Here is a 15,822-nt window from a genome sequence, read left to right on the forward strand (position 1 = left end):
TTTTATTGAGTACATTTCCACGATGAGCTTTTGGTGAGTTTTTGACGTTTCAAAATGTCTCCACTTATTAAGTAAATTAGGTTACTTTCGTTTTTTCATTGAGTTTATGAGTGCATTTTTTTTGTATGCTTTTTTTGTTGTTTGTGATGCTGCATGTTTTGTCTATTTTTGGTTTGTCATGTTTTAAATAAAGCTGCTTTATTTTTTATACTTTCTGGTATTTGGCTTTGACAAAACTTTACTGATATAGTCGTGTGCAGATTGCATGCATTTTTTATGCATTTTTCCTGTGAACACGCACTAAAAATGCACGTGCGCTATATACCTGCAGATTTTCCGCATCTAATGCAAGACTATGGCAAAAAATTAAACTCAGCACACCCACATAAGAGATTGACACGTCACGGATTTTAAACACACACCGCAGTTCAGTTTATGATTAGTAAAAAAAAATAGTACAGTGGACATGAGATTTCTATGAATCCCATCAACTTAGCTGGAATTGTAACCAAAAACACATCCAAAACTCATCATGTAAACATAGCCGTAAAATAGTTTATATATTTTTTTACATTTTCTTTTATTCATCTTTCACTTTATTTTTTAGTCTTTTTAGTGGTCTTGAACTTGCCTTTGATTTCTCTTTCTATAAACAGCAATACTATAGTATTACAGTAAAAAGTGAAAAATTACATTCTTGTATGAAGTCCAACCGTAGGTTGGCTTGCACAGGAGTACTAATCAAGTTATAGAGTCATATGATAGTCATTAAATGTCACTATCAATCATTGGCAGCAGCGATTAAATGGTTAAATATCGATTGGAATAAACTCTGGATGCTGTTGTTACAGACAAATGCTAGCTGTGTAAAACAGTTAACATCTGCTGGGTATGATGCAGGCTCAGCTTCTGATCCTGCTTCATACAAGCAGACCTGACATAGAATGCACTGTACTATTATGTCCTAGATCGGGAAGAGGTTAAGCCCAGCATAATTAAACATAATACACAGGAAAAAGAGAAAACCTATCATTTGATACATAATCACTAATTCTGAAAACATTACTAGAGGAAGGAAGACAATTTTGAAGTTTTATTAGATAATTTTCCTTATTCATATATGGATGAATGTAAAATGTAATTGTTAAATAGCTAAATACTGTTCTTCAGCAAATTCAGAGCAATATTGAATTAACTCTATAAAAATAATAGATGGAAACTATTCTTTCTAAGTCAAGACATTGAAAATAAAAGTTGTAGCAAAGTATAAACGATCACTGAAATATATTACGGCAACTGACATTTTGTCAAGATCTTGCTTCCGCTTTGCTCATTATTTTCATACTTGGATCAATAGAACGCCTACAGATTCATTCACTGACTATTGCCTTTGATGTGCCCTTAATTATTAAACTGCATTGCATCCAGACTCTTTAGAGTAAGGTATACTGCAGAAACAACTGTTTGGCAGCTGCCTTTATTCATGTAAAGTGCACCACAATAACTGAAAAGCGCTTGTAGACGTATCTCGAATATATATACATACACTTCAAATCATTTATAGATTCTAGCTCTTTTCATTTATTTGAAAAAATACTATTTTTCTATTCACCACTGATTATTGTTATTGTTGATATCATAATTGGCATTGTTAATTACACTTCATAACTCATCCCAAAGAAGAGTCCCTTAGACTGTATCTCAGGATCCTATTCAGAGCTGCTGACAGACAGATAATGAGTGATTAACTCCATAAAACCATAAGGTACTTTTCTATGCTCCATTGTAATGGGAGATTTTAAATCCCTGCCATAAGGAACAATGGGGGTCCCAGCTCTTAACTTAGATTCACAGTTGTGATGAATTGTTTTATTAGACCTAAATCTGGTAGAAAATTACATTAGGTACACTTTCAAGTACAAGATACGTATCATATATTATGATAGTAAATATCATTAGCATGCTGAAATTGAAATATATAAATATCAAGTAAAGAAGATGATCATTTTCCAATATTTCTATGGTTTTAAGAAACAGTGTTATTGGTTCTTCTACTTACCCTTTCTGCTGATTGTGCTGTTCCAAAAAATATTGGAATAAAAGCTAACCAAATGATGCAGGTTGTGTACATTGTAAATCCGATGGGTTTGGCTTCATTGAAGGTTTCTGGCACTCCTCTAGTTTTAATGGCATAAACAGTACATGTAACCATCAGTAGAATACTGTATCCCAGGGAACAGATTAATGAAAGTTCTGAAATGTCACACTTAAGAACACCTCGGGCATTCTCGGGGTCCGGTGTTCTTTGCTCTCCATAGTCTACTATGATATGGGGAGGATCTACTATAAACCATATGAAAACTCCAAACAATTGAACAGATATAAGGCTGAAAGTAATGACTAGCTGTGAAGCCGGGCTTATACACTTTGGGGCAGTCACAGATTTCTTTCCTTGCTCAAATATTCGATGAATCCTGTTGGTTTTTGTGAGCAATGCAGCATAGCTGAAGCACATGCCTAGACCCAAGAAGATACGTCTCAGTGAACAAACTACCATATCTGGAGTTCCAATCATTAAAAATGTGATTGAATAGCACAAAAAAATCCCAGTCAGTAACACATAGCTCAGCTCCCGCCCCGATGCTCTCACAATGGGTGTATCATTGTATCGTACAAACGTGACAATTACAAATGTTGTTGCCACTATTCCCATAATGGCGATGAAGACAGGAACTACTGCCCAAGGAGAGTGCCATTCAAGTTTGATAATAGGGATTAGTGTGCAGCCAGTGCGGTTTGAGTTTGGTCTTTGATCTAAAGGACATAGTTCACAGGTCAACTCGTCTGCCTGGTAATGATAGCCTTCGCATCGCTCACAATTCCAACAGCATGGGACTCCTTTTACAGTTTTCTTTCTTTCTCCTGGTTTGCACGGCAGGCTACAAACGGATGCTGGCTGTGTATGTTCTCTGCTTGTCCACTGCATATCTTCAACCTGAAAAGATTAAACATATATAACTATGGCTACTTATTCATTACACATTAGTAGTCCGAAAATGCAGCAAAGTCATATAATAGTAAGTAAATATTTTAGCAATAACTTAAGTGGAAATATATCAAGATGTTATCTTAGACAAGGTCATTTCCATTGTTAATATGATTGTATGTAGGTAATGTTGGAGCAAGCATAGGTCCTTACTCAGTCCAATTATTACTGCACAATTCAATATTTTTGTATCTGCATTTTATATTGCATACTATAAACCATTTAAAGGGAACCTGTCATCAAGGTTTCCATATAAAGTAGGGTAGAAATCTATCAGTTCTTTGTTAAAGCATTCTAGTATGCTGTATGTATATCCCAATCTGCTCTGCAAGGCACAAAAAAGAGCTTTTATTATACTCAAAGATGGTGCAGTCTGGTCCGATGGGCATCTCTGGTCTGGATCCAGCGCCTCCTCTCTCCTGAAAATTGCCTTTCTCTTTACTTCCTTCATGTGGATGACGCATCTTACATCATCCACACAGCATCCCCCATTGCACTCCTGTGCAGGTGCACTTCTCTCTGCCCTGTCAAGGTTGGAGCTAAGTACTATACTATGCATGTGCAAGGAAAGTCCAAAGAGTGCGATGACCCATAGGTAAAGCTGGAGCATACACACTCAAGTGCTTTACTCTGCCCTGCGCGCACAGGAAAACAATCTGGGGACACTGTATGTATAACATAGAAGGCATCATCTACATGAAGCAGGGAAGGAGGACAGCGACCATCAGAAGAGAGGAGGATTCGGATCCAAAACATAGACGCCCATCGGACCAGACTGCGTTATCTGTGAGTATAATTAAAGCTCTTTTTTGCCTTGCAGAGCAGATTGGGGACATACAGTGGGTACGCAAAGTATTCAGACTCAGACCCCTTTAAATTTTTCACTCTTTGTTTCATTGCAGCCATTTGATAAATTCTAAAAAGTTCATTTTTTTCTCATTAAAGTACACTCTGTACCCCATTTTGACTGAAAAAAAGCAGAATTGTAGAAATTTTTACAAATGTATTAAAAATGAAAAACTGAAATATCACATGGTCAAATGTATTCAGACCCTTTGCTCAGTATTGAGTAGAAGCACCCTTTTGAGCTAGTACAGACATGAGTCTTCTTGGGAATGATGCAACAAGTTTTTCACACCTGGATTTGGGGATCCTCTGCCATTCTTCCTTGCAGATCCGCTCCAGTTCCGTCAGGTTGGATGGTGAACATTGGTGGACAGCCATTTTCAGGTTTCTCCAGAGATGCTCAATTGGGTTTAGGTCGGGTCAAGGATGGTCACAGAGTTGTTCTGAAGCCACTCCTTTGTTATTTTAACTGTGTGCTTAGGGCCATTGTCTTGTTGGAAGGTGAACCTTCGGCCAATTCTAAGGTCCAGAGCACTCTGGAAGAGGTTTTCATCCAGGATATCTCTGTACTTGGCCGCATTAATGTTTCCTTCAATTGCAACCAGTTGTCCTGTCCCTGCAGCTGAAAAACACTCCCATAGCATGATGTAGGGATTGTATTGGGCAGGTGATGAGCAGTGCCTGGTTTTCTCCACACATACCACTTAGAATTATCTCGAAAAAGTTCATCTCATCAGATCAGAGAATCTTATTTCTCATAATATGGGAGTCCTTCATGTGTTTTTGAGCAAACTCTATGCAGGCTTTCAAATGGCTTGCACTGAGGAGAGGCTTCCATCGAGCCACTCTGCCATAAAGGCCAGACTGGTGGAGGGCTGCAGTGATAGTTGACTTTGTGGAACTTTCTCCTATCTCGCTACTGCATCTCTGGAGCTCAGTCACAGTGATATTGGAGTTCTTCTTTACCTCTCACCAAGGCTCTTCTCCCATGATTGCTCAGTTTGGCTGGACGGCCAGGTCTAGGAAGACTTCTGGTGGTCCCAAACTTCTTCCATTTAAGGATTATGGAGGCCACTGTCCTCTTAGAAACCTTGAGTAATGCAGAAATTCTTTTATAACCTTGGCCAGATCTGTGCTTTGCCACAATTCTGTCTCTAAGCCTCTTGGGCAGTTCCTTTGAGCTCATGATTAGAGATGAGCGTTGTTCTACTCGAACTGTTCGCCAATCTCAAATTCGAGCTGTTTTGGGCGGTGTTCGAGCCGTTCGGCGAACACGAACAATTTGAGAAAAATTCGGCTGTTCGAGGTTATGTTCGATAACTGTTCGTGCACCAAAATCATAACTGGATTTTTTCTCAGTAATGATGAAAATTAATGTTAATGCGCAGTTTGGGTGTACAGCGGGGTGGGGGGAGGGGCAGGGGATGGATCTCTGCAGGAACAATGAAGATCTCCATTTTTTTTTCTCTTTCCCGCATTTGCAGTGGGGAGGTGCAATCTGTCAGCCTATCAGCAGCGCACACACGGAGCGAAGTGCTTTTTTTCACACAAGCAAGGGCATGTGTCATTGGCAGTGTATGTCACATGTCCTTGCCCTATAAGACCAAGCCATTTTCCCCGTCGCCACCATTTTCTCACTGCTGCAGCTGCGTGTTAGACGGCACCGCTGTTGCTGTGTGCGCTATACCTTGTTAATTTCAAGCCAATTTTCGCACAAATATACAGATAGCTTGGGAGTAGGGAATAGTTGTGATTGCAGTCCTTTTAAGGACTAGGTTACAGCATTTCCTACGACTTTTATCAGGGAGGTCTGTGCTCTTAAATAGATAGATTGTGGGATTAAAGACTAATTGTAATTGGAGTCCTTTTCAGGACTAGGTTACATCAGTTCCTATCAGTTTTTGCCAGGCAGGTCTGTGCCAGTGCTGTGCAAGTTTTTTTCACAGCATTTGGCTGAATCTAGCAAAGCTAATCCTTTTTGGCCTATTGCAGAGTGTGTTAGTCAGTGGAGTAGCCTATCTGTGTTGCAAGATATACCACCTGTGTATAGAATACCAATTTTTTTACTGCACCTAGTGAAGTAAAATCTTTTCGGCATAGCATCATTCTATTAGTCCATCTATACTGACCTCCATCAGGTTGCAAACTGAATATAATTTTTTTCTGCATCTAGCTCTGAAAAAATATATGGCCTTCTAGCAGTGTGTCGGACTTTCTCTATTAGTCCATCTATACTGACCTCCATCAGGTTGCAAATTAAAAATAATTTTTATCTGCATCTACAGTACCTCTGAAAAAATATTTGGGCTTCTAGCTGTGTGTGGGACTTGTTGTATTAGTCCATCTATACTGACCTCCATCAGGTTGCAAACTGAATATATTTTTTTCTGCATCTACCTCTGAAAAAATATTGGGCTTCTAGCTGTGTGTGGGACTTGTTGTATTAGTCCATCTATACTGACCTCCATCAGGTTGCAAACTGAATATTTTTTTTTCTGCATCTACCTCTGAAAAAATATTTGGGCTTCTAGCTGTGTGTGGGACTTGTTGTATTAGTCCATCTATACTGACCTCCATCAGGTTGCAAACTGAATATATTTTTTTCTGCATCTACCTCTGAAAAAATATTGGGCTTCTAGCTGTGTGTGGGACTTGTTGTATTAGTCCATCTATACTGACCTCCATCAGGTTGCAAACTGAATATATTTTTTTCTGCATCTACCTCTGAAAAAATATTGGGCTTCTAGCTGTGTGTGGGACTTGTTGTATTAGTCCATCTATACTGACCTCCATCAGGTTGCAAACTGAATATATTTTTTTCTGCATCTACCTCTGAAAAAATATTGGGCTTCTAGCTGTGTGTGGGTCTTGTTCTATTAATCCATCTATACAGACCTCCATCAGGTTGCAAATTAAAAATAATTTTTATCTGCATCTACAGAACCTCTGAAAAAATATTTGGGCTTCTAGCTGTGTGTGGGACTTGTTGTATTAGTCCATCTATACTGACCTCCATCAGGTTGCAAACTGAATATATTTTTTTCTGCATCTACCTCTGAAAAAATATTGGGCTTCTAGCTATGTGTGGGACTTGTTGTATTAGTCCATCTATACTGACCTCCATCAGGTTGCAAACTGAATATATTTTTTTCTGCATCTACCTCTGAAAAAATATTGGGCTTCTAGCTGTGTGTGGGACTTGTTGTATTAGTCCATCTATACTGACCTCCATCAGGTTGCAAATTGAATATAATTTTTTTCTGCATCTAACCCAGCCAATAGTTTTGGCCTAATACCACAGTTTGGCCACTCAGCTCTGCTCGGTTACCATCCATTGTTTTTTTGTGCAAACAACTCCAGAGTTGTGAATTAGTTAACCACCAAAATGAGTGGAAAAAGACCTGCGGCTGGTGGAAAGGGGAATAGGCGTGTTGGGAAGGGGAAAAAAGGTTGTGTCCGTGGGGTAGGTGTTAAAGCAACAGTAACATCTGCAGAAGAAAGACCATCTTCCAGCCAAACTAAAATGTCTACTTCTTTTAGCGGACAATGTGATAAGATCCCTTTCTTACGGCCATGCCAATCGCTACAAATTCCAGATGAGGCACAAAAACAGCAGGTGCTTCAACGGATATCAAGTGCTCCTTTAAGTGGGCTCTCCTCCACATCAACTTCAACATCACAAATACTCCAGTCCTCAAAGGTGTCACCCCAATCGCACTTGCTTCCTCACAGCTCCCAAATCTCCAGCTGCCCGTCTGAGTATGAGGTAGAACAGATGGTTGAGTCTGCAGAGCTGTTTACTCATACTATAGCCTGGGAATCAGAGGTCGACTCCAGCGCTTCTGTGAATCCAGACGAGGAAATGATCTGCACTGATGCCCAGAATCTTTATGAGTCGGATCCAGGACCAGACGCAGAAGGTTCTGACCATAATGTAGACCCTCATTCCCAAACTGTAACTCCTGTTGGTGGAGACAATGAGGAAGACGATGATAAGACTCAAATACCTGATTGGAGCGACAACTTTAGTTTTTTGTCAGGGCAGGAACAGGTTGGCTCTGAGGACGACGGGTGTGATAACGCACAGGGTGATGATGATGAGGTTGGAGATCCCACTTACTGTCAACCCACAGTCAGCCAAGAGATGAGGTCAGCAGAGGAGGTGGAGGAAGATGCTAGTGACGACGAGGTCAGGTTGCGCCTTCCTGGACAGAGACGTAGTACTGGAAGCACGTCAACAACTGCATCCTCAAACACAACTCTGCCTCTCACCACAAGTCGTGGTGGCTCTTCAGGTCACATGGGTGCTAAGCCTTGCATAGCCTGGGCATTTTTTCAGATCGATAAAGATGACCCAACTCGTGTTATCTGTAACATTTGTCAGCAAAAGCTAAGTAGAGGCCAAAAAATACATAGTTTGAGTACTTCATGCATGAACCGGCACATGGACATGAAGCATAAGTTGCAGTGGGAAGCTCAGTGTGCTACAATGCGGCCTAGCCGGCCGGGCCAACCACCATCTGCCTTATCTTGTGCATCCGCGGCCTCTTCATCCTCTGTGACTGGGGGGACAGCAGTCACACCTGTTTTGAGGCGCAGACCTGCCACCTCTTTACCCGCAACAGCCAGCGTGATTGGCAGGTCATCATTTTCTTTGGAGGTGGGAACACCAGCTGGTGTTGAGCGCTGTCCGACATCGATAGCACCACCTTTTGATCAAGGCAACCTAACATGTCCGCCTGCATCTTCCTCACAGACCGGCAGTTTGCCGGGGACACCCTTATCAACCCCGTCTAAGCACAATAGCCAGCCCTCGGTCCCTCAGATGTGGACAAGTTAAAGACCATTTCCTCCTAGCCATGAGAAAGCTAAGAGGTTGAATTTCACCATCTGCAAGCTCTTGGCTACAGAAATGCTGCCTTTCCGCCTGGTGGACACAGAGGATTTTCGAGACCTTATGTCCGTCGCAGTGCCCCAGTACCAGATGCCCAGTCGGCACTACTTCTCAAAGAAAGGTGTGCCTGCGCTCCACCAGCATGTCGCACACAACATCACCGCTTCTTTGAGAAACTCTGTGTGTGACAGGGTGCATTTCACCACAGACACTTGGACGAGTAGGCATGGACAGGGGCGTTACATGTCGCTGACTGGGCACTGGGTAACTATGGTGACAGCAGGACAAGGGGCTGCTGTCCAAGTCTTGCCGTCCCCACGAGTTGTGCGTCAATCCTTTTATGTCAAAGTTCCTCCACTGCTTCTGCCTCCTCAACCTCCTCTCGGTCTTCCACCTGCACCCAAAGCCTGTCTGGTCATGCCACAAGCTTTCTAACTGCGCAGAAGGGATCCTGCACACCTCCTTACTATGCTGGCAGTAGGGCTCAACGTCATCAGGCGGTTTTTACATTGAAATGTCTGAGAAATGTGAGTCACACAGCTGAGGAGTTGTGGTCAGCTCTGGAGAACCAATTTCATGAATGGTTGTCTCCACTGGACCTGAAACCAGGGAAGGCCGTGTGCGACAATGCTGCAAACCTGGGTGCGGCCCTTCGCCGGGGCAATGTCACACACGTGCCTTGTATGGCTCACGTGTTGAACCTGGTTGTCCAGCAATTTTTAGCCCACTATCCCAGACTAGATGGCCTTCTGCAGAGGGCACGGTCGCTGTGTGCTCACTTCCGCCGTTCGCATCCCGCAGCTCAGCGACTTACATCTCTACAGAAGTCGTTGGGCCTGCCACTTCACCGGCTAAAATGCGATGTGCCTACCCGGTGGAATTCAACTCTGCACATGTTGCAGCGACTGTGGCAGCACCGACAAGCCCTGGTGCAATACGTTCTGACGTATAGCCTGGGCCAACGAGATTCAGAGGTGGGGCAAATCACGCTGGAGGAGTGGTCTCAGATCAGGGACCTATGCACCCTTCTGCACAGTTTTGAAATGGCGACGAAGATGTTTAGTGCTGACGATGCCATTATCAGCATGACTATTCCGGTGATTTACATGCTGGAGCACATGTTAAATAGAATTCGGAGTCAGGTGGTGGCACAAGAGGAGGTGGAGGAAGTAGAGGAGGAGGAGTTGTATGCGGAAGGGCTAACATCTGCAAGGTCCAGACGGTCGGCAGCACCAAGGCAGCAGGCATGTGAGGGTGGGGGAGATGGTTTTACCAGGGCGCATGGTAGCAGCCAAACTAGTGAGGAAGGTGCAGGAGCCCAGGAAGAAGTGGAGGACGAACTGATGGAAGACTCATCAGATGAGGGAGACCTTGATCACATTTCTGTTGTGCGAGGTTGGGGGGAGAGGACAGAGGAAGGAAGCATGATTGTTACCTCGCCACCAACACAACAGGGACTTGGTGCTCCTGGATGCGCAACACACATGAGTGCCTTCTTGCTGCACTACCTGCAACATGACCCTCGAATTGTGAGAATTAGAAATAATCCTGACTACTGGGTTGCCACACTGTTAGATCCCCGGTACAAAAGTAAATTTGCAGAAATTATTCCTGCCATAGAAAGGGATGCACGCATGCAGGAGTATCAGCAGAGACTGTTGCAGAATCTTACATGTGCTTTTCCACAAAATACCAGTGGTGCACGTAGTGAATCTCACAGTTCCAACTTGCCAACCGTGGGACCGTCAAGTGTTCAGCACTCAAACCGTAACAGAACCACAGTATCTGCTGGTAACATCAATTTTGCGGAATCATTTCACCACTTTTTTAGCCCATCCTTTGCAAGGCCACAGGAGACAAGAAGTCTGACACATAGTCAACGCCTAGAGACGATGGTACAGGAGTATCTCCAAGTAAACATTGAAGCCACGACTGTGTCACTGGACCCTTGCTCTTTTTGGGCTTCCAATCTGGATAAATGGCCGGAGCTAGCCACTTACGCCTTGGAGATCTTGTCATGCCCTGCAGCCAGTGTTCTGTCTGAACGTGTGTTCAGCGCTGCTGGTGGTGTGCTGACAGATAAGCGCACGCGGCTCTCCACTGATAATGTAGACAGACTCACGTTCATAAAGATGAACAAATCATGGATCCGAAACGACTTTTCTACCCCTGTGTCATCCTGGGGAGAGTAAAAGCTTGATGATTGGTTAAAATCACCCTACCAACCATTTTAAGCTTTCAAATTACTAATCATGTTTATCTGTATCTTGACTGGAAAATAATTTGGGCTTTGTAGCAGTGTGCAGCACTGATCCTATGAGGCCATCTATACTAAAGCTTCACCAGATTTAAAATTAAAAATAATTTTTAGCTGCATCTAGCCCGGAAAATAATTTTGGGGCTCCGAGATGCGCAAGACACATAAGTGCCTTCTTGCTGAACTACCTGCAGCATGACCCTCATATTGTCAGAATTCGAAGTAATCATGACTACTGGGTTGCCACACTCTTAGATCCCCCAAACTTTTCGATCAACCTTTTAATTTTAATAAAGACCAAAAAAATGGTCATTTTTGAAATTATAAGCATTAGCAGGTTGTTAGAAACTGAAATAAAACAGTTTTCAACTCAAAACTTTATTCTAGGTGATGTTACATTTTCACATAGGACCCCTTGTTCGAAAGGAGCTTCTGAACTCTCTCGTCCATTGAATTTGTCAGGTTTTGGATGGTTTCTGCTTCAATTGTTTTGCATGAGGACAGAATACCCTCCCAGAGCTGTTGCTTAGATGTGAACTACCTCCCGCCATCATAGACACTCCTTTTAATGATGCTCCAAAGGTTCTGAATGGGGTAGAGGTCAGGGGAGCATGGGGGTCACACCATAAGTTTGTCCCCTTTTATGCCCATATCAGCCAGAGATGCAGATGTTTTATGTGCAGCATGAGATGGTGCATTATCATGCAGAAAAATGATCTTGCTGTGAAATACACGGTTCTTCTTCTTGAACCATGGCAGGAAGTGCTGTTTGAGAAAATCCACATACATTATGGAGTTCATCTTTAGCGCCTTCAGGGATCCTAAAGGGGCCGACAATCTCTCTCCCCATGATTCCAGCCCAAAACATTACTCCACCTCCTCCTTGTTGGCGCTGTAGCCGTGTTTGCGTGGGGTGTCCATCAACCAGCCATCCTCCACTCCATCCATCTGGACCATCGAGCGCTGCACGGCACTCATCCGTGAACAAAACTGTTTTGAAATCAGTCTTCATGTAATGTTTGGCCCACTGGAGCCGTTTCTGCTTGTGTGAAGTGGATAGAGGAGGTCGACAGGATGGCGTATGCACAGCTGCAAACCTCTGAAGGACCCTGCATCTTGTTGTTCGGGGGACGTTGGAGGCACAAGCAGCTTCAAAAACTTGTCTGCTGCTATGACAAGGCTTTTTTGCCGCTGCTCTTTCAACCTGACGTAATTGCCTGTAGGAAAGAGTCCTCAATTTGCCCTTATCAGCACGCACACATGTGTACTGTGAATCAGCTACATACTTCTTGATTGCCAAGACACTTCATCCTGATCATCGCACAATGTTGATTGTAGTCATGCCTTGACCTAAACACTCCACAATTTGTTGCTTCTCAGCAGCCGACACATCCTTTTTCTTTCCCATTTTGGCAGAAAATGTAGGCTGCTTAATAATGTGAGAGAGCCTTCTTAAGTAGTCTTGCCTTTCAGTGGACACACCTGCCAAACTAATTAGCACAGGTGTCTGCAATTGCTTACAGTGATATAAAGAGCCCTGACACACATCACCATCAATGAGTTTAACTGACAAACAAACAAATTCTTCCCTTATCACTCCTAAACACTTTTTGCATAATAATTTGGAACGCAGTGTACATGTGCTTTTCCACAAAACACCAGCGGTTCACGTAGTGAATCTTACAGTTCTAACTTGCCAACCGTGGTCTGTATGGAGTTGTTGAATAAAGGGCCCAAAATTAAGATAACATAGATGGGAGAGGTCTCTATGAATAGGAATTCCTAAGTATTTGATACCCTGTGAGGGCCAGGCAAAGGGAAAGTTGGACTGGATGGAATCCTATATGGATTTGGGGAGGGAGACATCGAGGGCCTCAGACTTCGCTGCATTGATTTTAAAATTTTACCATGTAACAAAGTGATCTATTTCAGCCATAACAGCATGGATGGATATATGTGATTGAGTGATATATACTAGGACATCATCAGCAAATAGAGAGCACTTGTACTCGGTGCCTCCCACCTCAATCCACCTAATATTGGGGTTATGGCGAATTGATGAGAGCAGGTGCTCCTTCACTAGGATGTATATGAGAGGGGACAGAGGACATCCCTGCCTTGCCCCATTGGTGATTGTGAAAGGTGATGAAAATGTTCTGACGCACCCCCTGGGCCTTGGGACACCCGGAGCCGGACCCTTTTTGGTGGATGCTGGTGGTTGTAGTCTTCGTGGCGGCGACCCGGTTCCGTGGCTCAGGGCGGTCAAACCAGTGGCGGAGCTATTTATGTGGTTTTGATGTTTAAATGTACGACTACGCCACCCGTGGATTGCGGTCAGAGTGAACCGCCGCTACAGGGCAGACCGCTGAGGCTGGTGTTGTGGGTGCAGCAGAGCGTAGCATAACTCCCCACGGGAGGAGTATAGCCTCAGGGCAGTGTATGCGGAGGATGGGGGTGATGGTGCAGGGCAGCAGCAGTAACGACACGGAGTCAGTGATGCAGTTCAGGGCCTTTACTCACAGTTCTTATTATCCAGACCACGTCTGCAGGTAACGGCTGCCCACGTCGTACTGTGCTCACCAGGTGAGGGGCTCAGACAACTCCCAGATAACTTTGGAGCACTTCACAGGACCCCCTTTGTGTGTCCTTTGTCTGGCCTTTCTTACCAACACTTCTGTCCGGCTGCCTCGGGCCTCCTCTTGGTAAACTTGGCGCCAGTTTCCCTGACCCTATGTGGTGCCTTCCTAGCGGGTGTAGCGAGGGGCTGCGCCACATAAAATGTCAGAGCCTCCGGTTTCTAGCTGAGGGTCGTTTCCTGCCTCCACTAGTTCGGGGACCGGTCTCCCCCTTTGGCCTGACCCCTCCACGCATGTGGATTCGGGCGTGAGGTGGCGACTCGCCCGTCCGCACCCCTGGGATCCCTTCATTCCTCGTTCCTGGAGCCTTCTCCGCTCCTCATCCTTCCTTCTCCCTCTTCCAGGCCTGGGCCTCTGTTACTAGGCCCGCCTCTGGAGCAGAGCTCATGCAGAGCCCCTGCTCCCTGCCACTTCTGCTCAGACTTCTCTGCACTGAACTAAGATGGTGCCCACCTTTTATACTCCCTTCTCAATGCACCCAGGAACTGCTTCCTCCCAGCTCCTGCACTACAGGGTTCCCCTTCCTCAGTGTTCCCTCCCCCCACTCCAGCCAGGGACAGGGACTGTCGTGCCCATCTCAGGGGCATATTGGTCGCCCTGCCCCACGGCAATGTGGTGTAATGCATGCAGGTGTCGGGTCCTGATCCACACTCCATCCTTACCTGAGAGTGAGATATCACACCTCTGGGTGAGGTGCAATACGTCTGTAGCAACCGAGCCCTCAGGGTGCTACAGTTCCATTTATCTTCAGCCTAGGTGACGTATTGTGATACAGGGCCGTGATTTTGGCTATAAAAGGGTCCCCTAGACTCCTACCCCAAGCTTTTTAAGAGAATCATATATGGCGTGCCAGGAGACTCTATGGAATGCTTTCTCAGCATCCAACGAGAGTATCTAATTACAAATTTTTAACTGCATCTAGCCCAGGAAATACTTTGTGCCTAGTAGCAGTGTCTGCTAGTCAGCGGATTATCCCGGCTGTTAAGCAAGCTACACCACCTGTAGCTTAGACACTTAATTTTTTCAAAGGAAATGCTTCGGGACCATGAGATACTTAGTGAAGAGCATCAGGAGGCACCCCAAGGCATAGGGGCTGGGACTGGCAGTAGGATGCCTTGCGGTGGACAGCCGAGCTCGATCCTTATAAAAGCTTTTTAACTGCAGCAGCTTTAGTGGACGCTACTGGAGCTGGAATTACGCGGCTGCTGGCATGAGACTTGCCCTCCAATAGATCCTTGTAAATGGATTTAAAGTGTATTCATTCAAATTAGAGAGACAATTTAAATTAAAAAGCTTAGAGCTGCCTCCACCACAGGGGGGCTCGCTCGACCCACCAGCGGACAGGCACCAGTATTGGGAGAGGGGGGCTGGCCATCAGGGTTCACCGCGGCTCTGGCACAAACCCGGCGACACGGAGGTGGCACGGGCAGGAGCGGACTGGCCGTTTCGGCTTCTCACTTTTTGGATTTTAGAAGGGCATGACATGCCTATATCTGTGTCTCCCCCTCCTTTTACTCCTCCACCTCTTTTATTTTCGCATGACTATATGTACTTGTCACTTTTCCATGTGTTAGTTATGTCTTCTGAGCAGTTTGTCAGCTTTTGGACACCTTTGAAGGTGTTTTCTATGTGTTTCTATGTGTTTTTGTTTGCCTGCCATTGGTTTTAACGGTGTTCGAAGGTGTTCGACGAACAGTTCGACGAACAGTTCAGCGAACACACGGGTGTTCGACGAACCGAACCGAACTCGAACACTACGGGGGTGGCTCAACACTACTCATGATTCTCATTTGGTCTGACATGCACTGTGAGCTGTGAGGTCTTATATAGACAGGTGTGTGCCTTTCCAAATCAAGTCCAAGTGCAGAGTGTACTTTAATAAGAAAAAAAATGAACTTTTTAGAATTTACCAAATGGCTGCAATGAAACAAAGAGTGAAAAATTTAAAAGGGCTCTGAGTACTTTCCATACCAACTGTATATTCAGCATACCAGACTACTGTAACAGAAGGCTGAAAGATGCTGGCCCTACTTTATATAGGTGAAACCTTATGACAGGTTCCCTTTAATGTCTGTAGTCATATTTGAGCAGTACAAAAGACAATTTATGCAGGAAGGATGACATATTGAGAATTCAGTAGAAT

At 44.3% G+C, this 15,822-nt stretch overlaps 1 protein-coding gene across 2 annotated transcripts in view; it reads right to left on the reverse strand.

The window, feature by feature from the left end:
• GRM8 (glutamate metabotropic receptor 8) overlaps positions 1 to 15,822 on the reverse strand; it is a 1,775,795-nt gene that overhangs the window by 162,490 nt on the left and 1,597,483 nt on the right. For both annotated transcript variants that reach the window (XM_073652085.1, XM_073652084.1), the window contains exon 9: positions 2,060 to 2,995. In XM_073652085.1, coding sequence (XP_073508186.1) covers positions 2,060 to 2,995 — 936 coding nt within the window. The remainder of the gene's footprint in view (positions 1 to 2,059; positions 2,996 to 15,822) is intronic.

The sequence above is a fragment of the Phyllobates terribilis genome, unplaced genomic scaffold (genome assembly GCF_046119375.1).
Source record: "Phyllobates terribilis strain yellow unplaced genomic scaffold, ASM4611937v1 Scaffold_11__3_contigs__length_659146591, whole genome shotgun sequence".
Taxonomy (NCBI): Eukaryota; Metazoa; Chordata; class Amphibia; order Anura; family Dendrobatidae; genus Phyllobates; species Phyllobates terribilis.